This window comes from Triticum urartu, chromosome 6A (assembly GCF_056163025.1).
Source record: "Triticum urartu cultivar PI428250 chromosome 6A, HENAU_Tu73, whole genome shotgun sequence".
In the NCBI taxonomy this organism is placed as follows: domain Eukaryota; kingdom Viridiplantae; phylum Streptophyta; class Magnoliopsida; order Poales; family Poaceae; genus Triticum; species Triticum urartu.
Window position 1 is genome coordinate 583,489,380 of NC_141878.1, and position 18,613 is coordinate 583,507,992.

Genomic DNA, 18,613 nt, shown 5'->3' on the forward strand with positions numbered 1-18,613 from the left:
GCAGTGGGTAACTCCCCGTGGTAATTAACCAGCATACAGTGACCCCTGTACATGGCCGATCGGGTAACTTGCCGGAGCCGGCAGGAGGAAGCTAGCCAAGTCGAAATCCATGTACTTGACCTGCTGCTTCGGCTCCGATCCATCTCATCTTATCTCATCTCATCTCAGAGTTAACTCTGTGTTTCATCCTCCATCGTGTCTCTCCAGGGAGGGAACACCGGAATTCAATGGCCTCCATAAGAAGGTGAGTGAACCAACCATGGATCCACCCATCCATCCAGCGGCAGCTTATTAACTTCACCTGCCAGGTCACCCGCCCGTAATGGTAGAGTACTCCTCTGTCGAGTGTCGACTGAGCCCCGCCGGCCCACCCTGTAAAACCCAGGGCATGTGCACCTGCTAGCTCGAAGGTTCATCTGTCTACTCTAAACTGTCTGTAGCTTGGCAGATTTTCAATTCACCCCCATGCCTGCCTGCCTGCCTGCCTAGATTTAACTGCTGCTCAGAGACACACATACCTGAATTCATCTATGGACACTATAAATAATAAACTGTTTGCAGCTTGGCAAATGATTTCACCAATGCTTGGCTGCATGCCTAGATTTAACTGCTGCTCAGAGACACACGTACCTGAATTCTTGAGTAAATGCCGCGCGGCTGAGGGTTGGGGATGGATTGGGCCCCTGCCTACGGCATTGTACTGCTTGGGCACAGATCCATCTAATTTTACATACATATGGATGGGGTTCCGCTTCCACAAACCATAATCCCTTGCTAGCTAGAGTCCTAGAGCCTGGAGGGGAGGAGACAGGCAATTATATGACGAGGCGGTGGAATGGTGCTTGTCGACTCATCGATTGATCGATCAAGGTGGTACCTAACCGTTGGTTGATCTCCATATTGATGGTGCTTGTTCTGCCGGTTTGGTTTAGCACCGGAGTAGCAATCTTGAGATGGATACTGTGGAGTGTGGAGTATAACTGTAACTGACAAGCTCATAGTGGCTGATTTGAGCATTGTTAGGTTGGATTGTTAGTGCAAACCACACTCTAGTGATGAAAGTGCATGTGGGCTGTTGTAATTAAGATCTGCTTCTCATTGGGAAGGTTATAGCAGCTGCTACTGCATACAGCTCACCTGAATCTAGGCGTCATTGCGTAGATGTTAGACAGATCCAACTGCCCTCTTGAATGAATAACAAGTTGCCTTAGGTCACTGTGAATAAACAACCGTACGAAATGGATAGACCATCATCTCTTCACTCACTTCTCCAGAGTATGCCATTTCGATTTTTGAAAAATAAAACTTCTCCAGAGTACAGTACTCTGTGAAATTCATAAGCACTTTGTTCTTTCATAACTGAAACGCAGGGACATTTCATGTTTTATTGCAGCTCGACTTGATGACGAGTACTAGTTGCACTAAGATTCATCTGGTGTGCAGATATTCGGCTAGATCGGAATTTATTCACCACTATGGTACTCGAAATCGTCCTACCAGATGCCACACGCAATTGAACCGAGTTGCGTGTGTGCTTGCATACTAGTGGTGCTGAACATTGAGATACCTCCCTAATCAACCAACTGTTATTCGGAGGGTAAGCAGAAGTGCTCTCACAAAGGTGATTAATTGCAGCACACACTAACAAGAAATCTGTTTCTGGCTCAGTCAGAGGCAGCTCATCATTCATGTGAAACAGCCTGCAAAGATCCAATGCGCGTCTGAAAATGCACACACCAACCAAACCCCAAAACCGGCAAGGAATTGACAGTAAACCGCGGGACATAATTACCGGAGAATTAAAGGTCCACGCGCAGGCACTGTGACCAGCACAGCAGTGCACCAACCACACGTCGTACCGGGCCACGCGGAGTAAATTCCGGCGACGACGACATGATCCAACCAAGAGGCCACTCACGCACTCACTAGATGGATGCACAAGTGCCTACCTAGACGGATAGATGCTCTATAAATGGCGACTGCACGCAACGTTTCAGTGCATCCACCAAGTGTACACGCATACACTAGCTACTACATCTCACTTTCAGTGGCAACTGGCAAGTGAGTGTGGAGCGATAGCAGCAATGGCGGCCTCCTCGTGGCAAGTGGCCCTTCTCGCCGTCGCGCTCTGCCTGCTCCCCGCACTGCCGGCGGCGGGCGCGGCCCGGGCCTTCTTCATCTTCGGCGACTCGCTGGTGGACAACGGCAACAACAACTACCTCATGACGTCGGCGCGCGCCGACTCGTGGCCCTACGGCATCGACACCCCGGACCACCGCGCCACGGGGAGGTTCTCCAATGGCAAGAACGTCGTCGACCTCATCAGTTGAGTAGCAAGCTCGTGCATTCATGGATGCTCTTCACCAGCCGTCGGTGGTATTTAGAGGGCTTGGCTAACTAATGATTGATTAACAATGTTGCACGCAGGCGAGCAGATAGGATCCGTGCCGGTGCTGCCGTATCTTAGCCCCGAGCTGGACGGCGAGAACCTGCTCGTCGGCGCCAACTTCGCCTCCGCCGGCATCGGAATCCTCAACGACACCGGCATCCAGTTCGTACGTGCTTCCTTCACCGATCCATCCATCATTTAATGCACACTTCATTCAACAATTAACTCTACTGTACACACACTCTAATGCATCATCGTGCAGGCCAACATCATCCGGATCTCGAAGCAGCTGACCTACTTCGAGCAGTACAAGCACCGGCTGGCCAAGCTCTACGGCCCGGAGCGGGCGGCGCGGGTGGTCGGCGGCGCGCTGACGCTCATCACGCTCGGCGGCAACGACTTCGTCAACAACTACTACCTGGTGCCCTACTCGGCCCGCTCCCGGGAGTTCTCCCTCCCCGACTACATCAAGTACATTTTGTCCGAGTACAAGCAGGTGCTCCGCCGCATCCACGGCCTCGGCGCGCGCCGCATCCTCGTCACCGGCGTCGGCCCCATCGGCTGCGTGCCCGCCGAGCTCGCCATGCACAGCCTCGACGGCAGCTGCGACCCCGAGCTGCAGCGCGCGTCCGAGGCCTACAACCCGCAGATGGAGGCCATGCTCAACCAGCTCAACGCCGAGGTCGGCAGCGGGAACGGCAACGGCGCGGTGTTCGTGGCAGTGAACACGCGCCGCGCGCACGACGACTTCATCGCCGACCCCAAGGCATACGGCTTCGTCACCGCCACCGAGGCCTGCTGCGGCCAGGGCCGGTTCAACGGCATCGGCATCTGCACCATGGTGTCCAGCCTCTGCGCCAACCGCGACGAGTACGTGTTCTGGGACGCCTTCCACCCCACGGAGCGCGCCAACCGCCTCATCGCCCAGAACTACCTCACCGGCTCCACCGACTACATCTCCCCCATGAACCTCTCCACCATCCTCCATCTCGACCGCCACCTCCACGACTAGAAGATCGATGGTTCAGCCTCGATCATTTGCAGTTCGATTGCTTATGCTTTTTCGCACATGGCCTTCTTGATTTTGTCAAACAAAACGTTAATAATATAGTATTCAGTAAGTACGTGTACGTTATTTCAGCTAGTGTGTCAGGTTGATGTTCTAGCTAGTTTTGTGATACGTGCTCAGCTAGCTAGCCAGCAGATAAATCCATGGTTACAATCGAGGTACTTGTGGTGTCATATCCGTGTACGTGTCGTGTATCTAGTACAGCCGGGTGGGTGATAATTGAATCATGGATATCTGGCCCATGATTGTTCAGTTTTGCTAGTTTCATTGTCTGAATCGATTTTCGGCCCCGCTTGCATATCTGGCCCATGTTTTACACCTTGTTTGGTTGCCCACAAAACACTGGATGCATTAAGGCTAAGGCTGCAAGAAAAACTCGAGACTCGTGAGCCGCTCGAAATCGACTCGTTTTTTGACTTGACTCGAGATCGACTCGAAAAGAAACAAGTTAAGTTTGAACACTTTATGTAGCTCGACCGAGAAACGAGCCGATCTTGAGCCAATGTTGGCTCCCTCGATTTTAGCTCGATAGCTCGACAGAATATCATTATGTTAAATGATCATGCCATATATTAAATGAAAATAAGATGATTTATTACCATATATGTTGTCCATATTTTATCTCCATTTTATTTATCAACGAATATGGAGACTTAATTAAGTGCAGAGAAGATTTAGGCCTAATTATGGCACGTGGTCGACTATGTGTTAAATATCCTATATTTTTGGCAAAGGTTTCCAGCATATTCACCTTAATTTTTTTGTTTTTCATTCATAGATTTATAATTTTTACCATCTCATTTAGCTCGAAACTAGCTCGAGATCGACTCGAGATCGTTACAAGCTAAGTACGAGTCATGTTCTACAGCTCGATCATGAGCTTCACTTAGTTTGAGCTCGCTCGAATTTTCATATGAGTTGAGCTGAGCCAACTTCAACTCGCTCGAACTCGACTCTTTGCAGCCCTAATTACGGCAGCAAACTAACCTCAAGCGTTTGGTTGCTGCCCGCGTTTTATAATTTTCGACTCAGCTTATGCGATGTGCTTTGTTTGGTTGCCTTGTGTCTGATGTGATTACCTTGCACCCCGATGTGGTGAGCTTACCAGCTACCACTCAAATCAATGCTTTTACTGCATGTTACAACACAACAAAACTACAATAAATTGGACGAAAATATGAAGTTCTTCAGCTCACTTAACCCGATCTGACATGCACCCTTGCCTTTCATGATTGCTCTTCTCTTAGAGCACAAACTTGTACTACTAATCCTCTCCCTCCTCTCTAGTCACAAATCCTCTATAGGAACTATTCTTGTAACCGTTCACCTCTTCATGGCATGTCTAAGTACATGACATCCACTTCATCTACCAAGACAGAAGAGCAAGATTTCAACAAGCAATATTAGCAACACATAACACAACATATGGAATAGAAGCAACATAAGGATGCGTCACTACCAGGGGAAACCCTATAGATAGACGCTTAACAACAACGCTGGGGAGGGAGCCCGCACTATTGTTACTTAGTAGCAACATGGGAATTAATACCGCGCTACAAATAACCAGTAGTAGCAACGCAGGCTTGCCAATCCGGCTCTACTACTAAGAGGGTCCAACAGTACCCCCGGGACAGGACATATAGTAGAAGCGTGCTCTTTAGGACCCGCGCTGCAACTATTAAAGCAGCAGAAGTGTGGGTCGTGTAACCCATGCTGTTGCTATTTATACACTGGGCCAGGTGGTGGGCCCCACATAGAAATAGTGCCGGCCACCAGACAGGCGCTATAGGTAGTTGCCTTAGCAGTATCGCGGTCCTACACCCCGCGCTACTGCTAAGCTCCGCTTATCCTTTCTCGGTCGTCCCTTTTCTCCTCACTCTCACTTCTTCGCTCTGCTGTTGCTTCATCTCATGGCTGTCGTTGTTGCCCTTCGTTGCTCTCGCCCACCGCCGTTGTAGTCGCCCCCGAGGTATCTCTCTCCATCTTCCTCCCGTCGCCCTCCTCCCTCCTCCTCCTATCTCCGGCCGCCATCCATCCTCCTCCTCCTGTCTCCTCCCTCCCTCTTCCTCCCGCCAGCCTCCTATGGGCGCCTTCTTCCCTCCTCCTCCTGTCTCCTACCTAGTAATAGAATAGAAAATTTAGAAATATAGTAGAAAATATAAAAACTAGTAATAGACTAAAATTATAAAACTAGTAATATAATAGAAAAATTTCTGTAAAAAATAGTAATAGAATAGTAATTTTCAGTAAACAAATATAGTAATAGAATAGAAAATTTTAGGTGTCGAATAGTTTTTTTTGAATACAGAGATGTTTTAGGTTTTGAAACAAATATGAAAAAATTACGTATTTACATTAACCAAATACCTATAAATATTTTAGGTATCAAATAAAATATAAAAATGTTGTTACCAATTATATTGCGAACTATCTTTATGTCTTTTTTGACTGGAAACTATGGGGCAACAACGCCACAGTACTTTATTCATAATCAAAACCCCACAAATACAAATGTTTATCAGTACTTAAAAGTAAAACAACTAATACTACTTACCTATGTAAACCCATACATACCTATAATACATAAATAGTTGATCCCCACTACACCTAATTCTCTTAACATGCAACTCTCCACGTCACCATTGTTCCATGTCAGCATTCCCACTAGCCTATTTCTCAATTTTTCACTAGAGAAAACTATTCAGTCGTGGCCCTTTTCCGGACGAGGCCCTTAGCCGGGACACATCTCCAGTCCTCCATCGCCTCCCCTCCCCTCTACGGACCAGCTTATCTCTGAGAGCGTCAAGACCAAAATTTTGCTAGAGGCTTCCGTGCAATAATTTTGGAAATAGAAGTAGGTGACAAGGATCCGCGGTCCAGTTTTTTCTCAGATCGTAGATTGGATGTCAGATTTGACAACTCCACCGCAGCAACACAGAGTTTAGGTCTGACTTCAATGCCCAGAAACCATATTGTTTCTCTATGGACCGGTATGATTTTTGCTATAAAAATTTGCTGGGATTTTCTTAAACATGACCTGCAGTTGGTTCTCTATATTTTACTTTGGGGCAGCAGCATGTTGTTCATCTGAGTTTGCATTAGTCAAGATTGCATCAGTCCTTTCATGGATATGCTACATCTGTCAATCCCTTCACCCATGTCTTTGTTAATCAAGCCTTTTGTTGTACGCAGAATTGCACAAACACTTATTTGATTGCTTATGTCTATAAATGGAATTGCATTAGCCGGTTAAGATTTCAAACATGTTTTCTTTTTTCTCGCTACTCTGATGTATCATTTCATTTGAAGGCGTTTATAATGTTGGCCTAATCTCATTTTTGTGATTAGATAAGATATTAATCATATATGTACACCCATCTTCTTGGGGACAATCAAACATTCTTGTCCCATTTCTATTGTTTCTTTGGCTTGCTATGCAGGCTACACTGAAGGCATTGGCAAAGCCATTAATTGGTTATCGGATGTAATAATCTTTACTCTTTCGAGAGACCTTCCTATTTGAATTGTTCCCATGGGTGGTCGGAAATCCAAATTGCCCTGCTTTGAACGTGTGTTTTCTTAAAATCATAGGATTGATGGCCTATTTTAGGGCAGTCGCAGACTAAAGCTATGAATTATACTACTATGTTTGCTTCATGAAGGTATTTAGAAAGAAAAAGGAGCCGAAAGACTTCACCATACAAATGTGCAATGTATTGGATAACCATAAATATGACACTGAGGGTTTTTAACAGGGCCGTACCGGGAAAAATGGAGGCCCGGTGCGAAGTCAGAAAATGGGCCCTCGGCATAGCAAGTGACGATGAGGAAAACAAGATCTAATTGTTATTATTATTAGGATTATATATCACGTTGGTACAGAGTACAATCTTCTGAATAACATCTAGAGATTTTCAGAAGAAAGGTTTGGTTCTTTAACAACAAACCTATCAAGACCACCTTTTAGAGATTCAGTGAGTATCTTTTTTTCTGACGTTTTTCATATCCTGACTGGCACTTCCTAATTCTAGAGGACATTGCAGAAAGTAAAATAAGCGACACACAGGAACTAAAAAATGAACCTGCGGTCAAAAAAGAATGAAACAAAAGAACCTGTCTTCGATCGATGTGAGAAGAAGATCAGGGGGAGGAGATGCGTGTTGCTTTGGCGATCAAGAACTCGCAGCCTCATCCGGCCCGCTGAGCGCTTGGATCTCTGTGACGAGCAGGGCCTCTAGGGATCCAGGCTCCACTTGATTCTAACACACACAGGTCGCAGGGCCGGCAAGGTGGCAAACTGGCAACTGGAAACGAAGGAGGTCGAGTGAAAGACTGATTTGCAGGTCTGATGATTCGAGATGAATAGAACACCAACCAAATAAATAGATGGGGATTGGAAGTGATACGTTACCTATTCCACAGCTCATTGCAACGGATAATTTGGGGAAATCATGAAAAATTAATAGCTGAGGGATTTGGAGCGGAACGTTGGCTAGTGAAGGACTGGAGATTGATTTAATCTAGCAGGGAAAGAGGAACGGCGGCGGCGTTGTGAAGAAGACTAAGAGAGAATGGTAATAGAGAGAGAGGCGTGCGTGAGAAGAGGGCCCAAGAGGAACGACCAACAGCGGTGGCGTTGTAATTTACTACTCTTGGGAACACAAGTTGGGAGTTAGCTCAGTTAATTCATTGTGGGGCCCCGCAGGCATGCCACAACCTGTTTTGTGCTAATTACTAAGAATACTAGTACTAAGTATATACAAATCTGGGGCCCCACTAATTTGGGGGCCCTGTACAGCCACACACGCTGCACATGTCCACGGTACGGGCCTGGTTTTTAATACACATTTGTTTTGAATAACCATACATTTTGATTAGTTCTAAGTTGAGCTCATGCGTGTTTGCTACCCTTCATAGGACGAGAATGTGTTTGTGTTTGAGGGGAGTGTTATTCTCATATATTTGTAATTCCATTCCTGATAATTTATTACTATAAATTCCCGCAGCAACGCGCAGGGTATCATCTAGTTTACTTAATTACAGAGTACAAGCCATCTAGGGCAAGGAGGTAATCCAATTCAGCAACAGAGAATTATCTTTATGTCATTATCACTTTGTCATCAAAGAATGTTACATGTGATTTGATGATCAATTTTTTTCACTCGGTGGAATATGCAGGCTTTCTCGTGTCGCGTCTCCCTCTCCCGCTCGGCCCCGCCCCGCCCACCATGACCGCGTCCCTCTCCTCTCTGCTTAGTTTTAGGTTTAGTTTTTTTAAATATATCTGTAGATGGATGCATGTTTGTTAGATGGATGGATGCATGGATGCATTATTGATTGATGCACTTTTGTTTCATTTTGGAAAAAAGCCAAAAAATGGATGCATGGATCCATTTTGTAGGGAACAAATCCGATTGGCCTATGTTTTGTCGGCATGTTGACTCATTTTCGTCCTGGCAATTTCAGGCGCTCGATATATCCTATTTTTAGCAAAGGTCATGCCAGAATTTTCTGTGAATTTGGCATGATTTGTGCTAGAAAGTAGGACATATCGAGCACTTGGGATTTGACAAAACAGGAATTAAACGGCATTCCAGCAAAAAATAGACCATTTTTTATGTCATTACTCGATATATGTATTGCTAATTGACTGCTTCTTAGGGTTGACTTGGAGTATGTCGGGGCTCCTTGTGTGACTTTCAATCTGTTCTTGAAGGAAGGATCCCGACTGTTGTTGTGGGGGTCATTTCCTCATCTTCTTCTCGTGATATACCTTGGTAATGCAGGAGAGTAGGGGGGAAGTGACCATCACCGGCGATCGAAACATCAGTGAGGGAGTGTCCACAATATATGGTCGAAATATCAGAGAAGAAGAATCCCGACTATTGTTGTGGGGGTCATTTCCTCCTCTTCCCCTCAGTGATAGACCTTGGTAATGCATGAGGGAAGGAGGGCTGATTCATCACCGATGATCGAAATATCAATGAGGGAGTGTCCACCATGTACGGTCGATATATCAAAGAGGTGTTGGGAAACATGGTAGAAAAAAATTGCGCCTACGGTCACCCAAGATCAATATGAAGATGCATAACGGGTTGGGATCACGATTGTTACCATCACCGAGTTGCAGCGGAAGAAGAACGTGTCGGTGCAGGTCATGTTGGAAATATGCCCTAGAGGCAATGATAGAATGGTTATTATTGTATTTCCTTGTTCATGATAATTGTCTATTGTTCATGCTATAATTGTATTAACCGGAAACCGTAATACATGTGTGAATACATAAACCACAATATGTCCCTAGTAAGCCTCTAGTTGACTAGCTCGTTGATCAATAGATGGTCATGGTTTCCTGACCATGGACATTGGATGTCATTGATAATGGGATCACATCATTAGGAGAATTATGTGATGGACAAGACCCAATCCTAATCCTAGCACAAGATCGTATAGTTCGTCTGCTAAAGCTTTTCTAATGTCAAGTATCATTTCCTTAGACCATGAGATTGTGCAACTCCCGGATACCGTAGGAATGCTTCGGGTGTACCAAACGTCACAACGTAACTGGGTGGCTATAAAGGTGCACTACGGGTATCTCCGAAAGTGTCTGTTGGGTTGGCACGAATCGAGACTGGGATTTGTCACTCCGTGTAAAATGGAGAGGTATCTCTGGGCCCACTCGGTAGGACATCATCATAATGTGCACAATGTGACCAAGGAGTTGATCACGGGATGATGTGTTACGGAACGAGTAAAGAGACTTGCCGGTAACGAGATTGAATAAGGTATTGGGATACTGACGATCGAATCTCGGGCAAGTACTATACCGGTAGACAAAGGGAATTGTATACGGGATTGATTGAATCCTCGACATCATGGTTCATCCGATGAGATCATCGTGGAGCATGTGGGAGCCAACATGGGTATCCAGATCCCACTGTTGGTTATTGGCCGGAGAGTTTTCTCTGTCGTGTCTACGTGTCTCCCGAACCCGTAGGGTCTACACACTTAAGGTTCGGTGACGCTAGAGTTGTAGAGATATTAGTATGCGGTTAACCGAAAGTTGTTCGGAGTCCTGGATGAGATCCCGGATGTCACGAGGAGTTCCGGAATGGTCCGGAGGTAAAGATATATGATGATGTCCAGTTTCGGCCACCGGGAGAGTTTCGGGGTCACCTGTATTGTACCGAGACCACCGGAAGGGTCCCGGGGGTCCACCGGGTGGGGCCACCTGTCCCGGAGGGCCCCATGGGCTGAAGTGATGTGGGAACCAGCCCCTGGTGGGCTGGTGCGCCCCCCTTGGGCCTCCCTTGCGCCTAGGGTTGGAAACCCTAAAGGGGTGGGGGCGCCTCCACCCGGCTTGGGGGCCAAGCCACCCCCTAGGCCGCCGCCCCTCCCATTAGATGGGATCTCTAGGGGCCGGCGCCCCCCAGGGCCCCTATATATAGTGGAGGGGAGGGAGGGCAGAAGGACCCTAAGCCCTGGCCCCCCCCTCCCGTGACACCTCTTCCTCCCTGCTTGCGCTTGGCGAAGCCTTGCCGAGCCCTGCCGGGACCCCGCTACTTCCACCACCACGCCGCCGTGCTGCTGGATCTCCATCGACTTCTCCTCCCCCCTTGCTGGATCAAGAAGGAGGAGACGTCTCCGCTCCGTACGTGTGTTGAACGCGGAGGTGCCGTCCGTTCGGCGCTAGGATCATCGGTGATTTGGATCATGACGTGTACGACTCCATCAACCCCGTTCTCTTGAACGCTTCCGCTTAGCGATCTACAAGGGTATGTAGATGCACTCCTCTCCCTCTCGTTGCTAGATGACTCCATAGATTGATCTTGGTGATGCGTAGAAATTTTAAATTCCTGCTACGATCCCCAACAGTGGCATCATGAGCTAGGTCTATGCGTAGATTCTATGCACGAGTAGAACATAAAGTAGTTGTGGGCGATGATTTGTTCAATTTGCTTGCCGTTACTAGTCTTATCTTGATTCGGCGGCATTGTGGGATGAAGCGGCCCGGACCGACCTTACACGTACACTTACGTGAGACTGGTTCCACCGACTGATATGCACTTGATGCATAAGCTGGCTGGCGGGTGTCTGTCTCTCCCACTTTAGTCAGATCGAATTCGATGAAAAGGGTCCTTATGAAGGGTAAATAGCAATTGGCATATCACCGTTGTGGTTTTGCGTAGGTAAGAAACGTTCTTGCTAGAAACCCATAGCAGCCACGTAAAACATGCAACAACAATTAGAGGACGTCTAACTTGTTTTTGCAGGGTATGCTATGTGATGTGATATGGCCAAAAGGATGTGATGAATGATATATGTGATGTATGAGATTGATCATGTTCTTGTAATAGGAATCATGACTTGCATGTCGATGAGTATGACAACCGGCAGGAGCCATAGGAGTTGTCTTAATTTATTTATGACCTGCATGTCAATGAAAACGCCATGTAATTACTTTACTTTATTGCTAACCGTTAGCCATAGTAGTAGAAGTAATAGTTGGCGTGGAAACTTCATGAAGACACGATGATGGAGATCATGATGATGGAGATCATGGTGTCATGCCGGTGACGATGGTGTTCATGCCGCTCCTCGAAGATGGAGATCAAAGGCGCAAGATGATATTGACCATATCATGTCACTTTATGATTTGCATGTGATGTTTGTCATGTTTACATCTTATTTGCTTAGAACGACGGTAGCATAAATAAGATGATCCCTCGCAATAATTTCAAGAAAGTGTTCCCCCTAACTGTGCACCGTTGCTAAGGTCCGTTGTTCCGAAGCACCACGTGATGATCGGGTGTGATAGGTTCTAACGTTCGCATACAACGGGTGTAAGCCATATTTACACATGCAATACACTTAGGTTAACTTGACGAGCCTAGCATGTACAGACATGGCCTCGGAACATGGAAGACCGAAAGGTTGAACATGAGTCGTAGACACGGCCTAGTTGACTCAGATCATGTATCACTTAGATGACTAGAGGGATGTCTATCTAAGTGGGAGTTCATTGAATAATTTGATTAGATGAACTTAATTATCATGAACATAGTCAAAAGGTCTTTGCAAATTATGTCGTAGCTCACGCTTTGGTTCTACTATTTTAGATATGTTCCTAGAGAAAATTTAATTGAGAGTTGACAGTAGCAATTATACGGACTGGGTCCGTGAACTGAGGATTGTCCTCATTGCTGCACAGAAGGGTTATGTCCTTAATGCATCGCTCAGTGTGTTGAACCTCGAGCATCGTATGTAGATGTTGGGAAACATCTGACATACACGTTTTGATGACTACGTGATAGTTCAGTATGTAATACTAACGGTTTAGAATTGTGGCACCAAAGACGTTTTGAAACGTCGCAGAACATATGAGATGTTCCAAAGACTGAAATTGGAATTTCAGACTAGTGCCCACGTCAAGAGGTATGAGACCTCTGACATGTTTCTTAAGCCTGCAAACTAAGGGAGAAAAACTCAATCGTTGAGCATGTGCTCAGATTGTCTGAGTACTGCAATCGCTTGAATCGAGTGGGAGTTAATCTTCCAGATGAGATAGTGATGGTTCTCCATAGTCACTGCCACCAAGCTATTGGAGCTTCGTGATGAACTATAACATATCAGGGATAGACATGATGATCCTTGAGCAACTCGCGATGTTTGACACCGCGAAAGTAGAAATCAAGTAGGAGCATCAATTGTTGATGGTTAAACCACTAGTTTCAAGAAGGGCAAGGGAAAGAAGGGATACTTCATGAGATGGCAAATCAGTTGCTGCTCCAGTGAAGAAACCCAAGGTTGAACCAAACCCGAGACTAAGTGCTTCTATAATGAGGGGAACAGTCACTGAATCAGAACTACCCTATATACTCGGTAGATGAGAAGGCTGGCAAGGTCGACAGAAGTATATTGGATATACATTATAATGTGTACTTTACTAGTACTCCTAGTAGCACCAGGGTATTAAAATACCGGTTCAGTTGCTAAGTGTTGGTAACTCAAAATAAAAGGCTACAGAATAAACGGAGACTAGCTGAAGGTGAGATGACGATATGTGTTGGAAGTATTTCCAAGGTTGGTGTGATCAAGCATCACATGCTCCCTCTACCATCGATATTGGTGTTAAACCTAAATAATTGTTATTTGGTGTTTGCATAGACATGATTAGATTATGTTTATCGCAATATGGTTATTCATTTAAGGAGAATAATGGTTACTCTGTTTATTTGAACAATACCATCAATGGTATTGCACCTAAAAATGAATGGTTTATTGAATCTCGATCGTAGTGATACACATGTTCATGCCAAAAGATATAAGATAGTAATGATAGTACCACACACTTGTGGCACTGCCATTTGAGTCATGTTGGTATAAAATGCATGAAGAAGCTCCATGTTGATGGATCTTTGGACTCACTCGTTTTTGAAAAGATTGAGACATGCGAACCATGTCTATTAATAGATATGCATGAAGAAACTCTATGTAGATGGATCGCTTGGACTCACTTGATTTTGAATCACTTAAGACATGTAAATCATACCACATGGGCAAGATGAATGAAAGGCCTCGTTTTCAGTAAGATGGAACAAGAAAGCAACTTGTTGGAAGTAATACATTTTGATGTGTGCAGTCCAATGAGTGTTGAGGCGCGCAGTGGATATCGTTATGTTCTTACTTCACAGATGGTTTGAGTAGATACTGAGTATATTTACTTGATGAAACACAACTCTGAATTATTGAAAGGTTCAAGTAATTTCAGAGTGAAGTTGAAGATCATCATGACAAGATGATAAAATGTCTATGATATGATCATAGAGATGAATATCTGAGTTATGAGTTTGGCACACAATTAAGACATTGTGGAAATTGTTTCATAATTAATACCGCCTGGAACACCATAAGTGTGATGGTGTGTCCGAACATCATAATTGCACCCTATTGGATATGGTGCATACCATGATGTCTCTTATCGAATTACCACTACTGTTTATGGGTTAGGCATTAGAGACAACCACATTCACTTTAAATAGGGCACCACACAATTCCGTTGAGACGACACCGTATAAACTATGGTTTAGAGAAACCTAAGCTGTCGTTTCTTAAAAGTTTGGGGCTGCAACGCTTATGTGAAAAAGTTTCAGGCTGATAAACTCGAACCCAAAGCAGATAAATGCATCTTCATAGAATACCCAAAAATAGTTGGGTATACCTCCTATTTCAGATCCGGAAGCAAAAGTGATTGTTTCTAGAAACGGGTCCTTTCTCGAGGAAAAGTTTCTCTCGAAAGAATTGAGTGGGAGGATGGTGGAGACTTGATGAGGTTATTGAACCGTCACTTCAACTAGTGTGTAGCAGGGCACAGGAAGTTGTTCCTGTGGCACCTACACCAATTGAAGTTGGAAGCTTATGATAGTGATCATGAAACTTCGAATCAAATCACTACCAAACCTCATAGGTCGACAAGGATGTGTACTACTTCAGAGTGGTACGTAATCCTGTCTTGGAAGTCATGTTGCTAGACAACAATGAACCTACGAGCTATGGAGAAGCGATGGTGGGCCCGGATTCCGACGAATGGCTCAAGGACATAAAATCCGAGAGAGGATCCATGTATAAAACAAAGTATAGACTTTGAAAAAACTACTTGATGGTCGTAAGGATGTTAGGTGCAGATGGATTTTAAAAGGAAGACAGACAATGATGGTAAGTGTCACCATTAATAAAGCTCGACTTGTAGTTAAGATGTTTCCCGGCAAGTTCAAGGAGTTGACTACGATGAGACTTTCTCACTCGTAGCGATGCTAAGAGTCTGTTGGAATTATGTTAGCAGTTACCGCATTATTTATGAAATATTGCAGATAGGATGTCAAAATATTGTTTCCTCGACATTTTTCTTGAGGAAAGGTTGTATGTGATACAATAGAAGGTTTTGTCAATCCTGAAAGATGCTGACAAGTATGCAAAGCTCCAACAATCCTTCTAAGGACTGGAGTAAGCATCTCAGAGTTGGAATGTATGCTTTGATGAGATGATCAAAGATTTTGGGTTTATACAAAGTTTATGAGAAACTTGTATTTCCAAAGAAGTGAGTGGGAGCACTATAGAATTTTTGATGAGTATATGTTGTTAACATATTGTTGATCAAAAATGATGTAGAATTTCTGGAAAGCATGCAGGGTTATTTGAAAAGTGTTTTTTGATGGAAAACCTGGATTAAGCTACTTGAACATTGAGCATCAAGATCTATAAGGATAGATCAAAACGCTTAATAGTACTTTCAAATGAATACATACCGTGACAAGATTTTGAAGGAGTTCAAAATAGATCGACAAAGAAGGAGTTCTTGGCTGTCTTACAAGGTGTGAGTATTGAGTAAGACTCAATACCTGACCACGGCAGAAGAGAGAGAAAGGACGAAGGTCGTCCCCTATGCTTTAGACGTAGGCTCTATAGTATGCTATGCTGTGTACCGCACCTGAAGTGTGCCTTGCCATGAGTCAGTCAAGGGGTACAAGAGTGATCCAGGAATGGATCATATGACAGCGGTCGAACTTATCCTTAGTAACTAGTGGACTAAGGAATTTTCTCGATCATGGAGGTTGTAAAAGAGTTCGTCGTAAAGGGTTACGTCGATGCAAACTTTGACACTAATCCGGATGACTCTGAGGAGTAAATCGGATTCGTATAGTAGATCAGTTATTTGGAATAGCTCCAAGTAGCGCGTGCTAGCTGCATCTACAAGGTGACATAGAGATTTGTAAAGCACACATGGATCTGAAAGGTTCAGATCCATTGACTGATAAACCTCTCTCACAAGCAAGATATGAACATACCCCATGAGTGCTGGATTCATTACAATCACATAGTGATGTGAACTAGATTATTGACTCTAGTGCAAGTTGGATACTGTTGAAAATATGCCCTAGAGGCAATAATAAAATGGTTATTATTGTATTTCCTTGTTCTTGATAACTGTCTATTGTTCATGCTATAATTGTATTAACCGGAAACCGTAATACATGTGTGAATACATAGACCACAACATGTCCCTAGTAAGCCTCTAGTTGACTAGCTCGTTGATCAATAGATGGTCATGGTTTCCTGACCATGAACATTGGATGTCATTGATAATGGGATCACATCATTAGGAGAATGATGTGATGGACAAGACCCAATCCTAAGCCTAGCACAAGATCGTATAGTTCGTCTGCTAAAGCTTTTCTAATGTCAAGTATCATTTCCTTAGACCATGAGATTGTGCAACTCCCGGATACCATAGGAATGCTTTGGGTGTAACAAATGTCACAACGTAACTGGGTGGCTATAAAGGTGCACTACGGGTATCTCCGAAAGTGTCTGTTGGGTTGGCACGAATCGAGACTGGGATTTGTCACTCCGTGTAAAATGGAGAGGTATCTCTGGGCCCACTCGGTAGGACATCATCATAATGTGCACAATGTGACCAAGGAGTTGATCACGGGATGATGTGTTACGGAACAAGTAAAGAGACTTGCCGGTAACGAGATTGAACAAGGTATCGGGATACCGACGATCGAATCTCGAGCAAGTACTATACCGGTAGACAAAGGGAATTGTATACGGGATTGATTGAATCCTCGACATCGTGGTTCATCCGATGAGATCATCGTGGAGCATGTGGGAGCCAACATGGGTATCCAGATCCCGCTGTTGGTTATTGGTCGGAGAGTTGTCTCTGTCATGTCTACGTGTCTCCCGAACCCATAGGGTCTACACACTTAAGGTTCGGTGCCCGTAGAGTTGTAGAGATATTAGTATGCAGTTAACCGAAAGTTGTTCGGAGTCCCGGGTGAGATCCCGGACGTCACGAGGAGTTCCGAAATGGTCCGAAGGTAAAGATATATATATATATATATATATGTATGTATATATATAGGAAGTCCAGTTTCGGCCACCGGGAGAGTTTCGGGGTCACCGGTAGGGTCCCGGGGGTCCACCGGGTGGGGCCACCTGTCCCGGAGGGCCCCATGGGCTGAAGTGACGTGGGAACCAGCCCCTGGTGGGCTGGTGCGTCCCCCTTGGGCCTCCCTTGCGCCTAGGGTTGGAAACCCTAAAGGGGTGGGGGCGCCTCCACCTAGCTTGGGGGCCAAGCCACCCCCTAGGCCGCCGCCCCTCCCATTAGATGGGATCTCTAGGGGCCGGCGCCCCCCAGGGGCCCTATATATAGTGGAGGGGAGGGAGGGCAGCAGGATCCTAAGCCGTGGCGCCTCCCTCCCTCCCATGACACCTCTTCCCTTGCTGGATCTCCATCAACTTCTCCTCCCCCCTTGCTGGATCAAGAAGGAGGAGACGTCCCCGCTCCGTACGTGCGTTGAACGCGGAGGTGCCGTCCATTCGGTGCTAGGATCATCGGTGATTTGGATCATGACGAGTACGACTCCATCAACCCCGTTTTGTTGAACGCTTCCGCTTAGCGATCTACAAGGGTATGTAGATGCACTCCTCTCCCTCTCGTTGCTAGATGACTCCATAGATTGATCTTGGTGATGCGTAGAAAATTTTAAATTTCTGCTACAATCCCCAACAGGTTATACTTGCAGTCCCTTGAACCGTAGATGAACGACCGCTCATATCGCCCATGAGCAGTTCCTCGAACTGAAGACCGGAAGCAAAACCTCTGTACTTGGTTACAAGCATGCAACCTTCACGATCTGGCAGCGCTTCGCCGTGCAGAGCTAATCGTCGCTAGATATTTAGCTGAAAGAGATTAGAACCACACTGGGTTTCTAATTATGAGGACAAGAGGATTAGCCACGCTCTAATAAGTCAACTAGGACCAATTAGAACATGAACTAGAGGAACTAAAGGAGGCTCCAAAACTTGGGTATTCAATTATGGCCAATACCTCAAGTATATATAAGTTAGTGGGGAAGAGGAGGGTTGCACCCAAGGAGGGAAAGTCCTTGGAGCGCCATCCAAAGGGGGGAGGAGTTGGACTCTTCCCCTAGTAGGATTCGCCCCCCCCCCCCCCCCCTCCCAAGGAAAGACGGGGATGGGGCGCCTTGATACGTCTCCGCCGTATTTATAATTTTTGATTGTTTCATACTAATATTCTACAAATTTCATATACCTTTGGCAACTTTTTATATTATTTTTGGAACTAA

At 45.4% G+C, this 18,613-nt stretch overlaps 1 protein-coding gene and 1 long non-coding RNA gene across 2 annotated transcripts; one reads left to right on the forward strand and one right to left on the reverse strand.

The window, feature by feature from the left end:
* The first annotated feature begins 1,983 nt into the window (after positions 1–1,983).
* Positions 1,984–3,710, forward strand: LOC125515422 (GDSL esterase/lipase At5g33370). Its single transcript, XM_048680892.2, has 3 exons — positions 1,984–2,325; positions 2,428–2,555; positions 2,652–3,710. The coding sequence occupies exons 1-3, from the start codon at positions 2,085–2,087 to the stop codon at positions 3,399–3,401; spliced, it is 1,119 nt and encodes a 372-aa protein (XP_048536849.1). The 5' UTR covers positions 1,984–2,084; the 3' UTR covers positions 3,402–3,710.
* Positions 3,711–5,517: 1,807 nt separating this feature from the next.
* On the reverse strand, positions 5,518–8,040 carry LOC147966649 (uncharacterized). The gene is made up of 3 exons (XR_015607836.1): positions 7,870–8,040; positions 7,572–7,762; positions 5,518–5,576 (listed from the first exon to the last, which is right to left on the reverse strand). It is a non-coding gene; the product is annotated as an uncharacterized LOC147966649 (long non-coding RNA).
* Positions 8,041–18,613: the final 10,573 nt, after the last annotated feature.

Excerpts from the sequence above, each read along its gene's own strand:
- LOC125515422 (XM_048680892.2), top strand. The coding sequence starts at position 2,085 with ATGGCGGCCTCCTCGTGGCAAGTGGCCCTTCTCGCCGTCGCGCTCTGC. Across the intron at positions 2,326-2,427 it reads GAACGTCGTCGACCTCATCA|GCGAGCAGATAGGATCCGTG; the intron begins GTTGAGTAGCAA and ends TGTTGCACGCAG. Across the intron at positions 2,556-2,651 it reads ACGACACCGGCATCCAGTTC|GCCAACATCATCCGGATCTC; the intron begins GTACGTGCTTCC and ends ATCATCGTGCAG.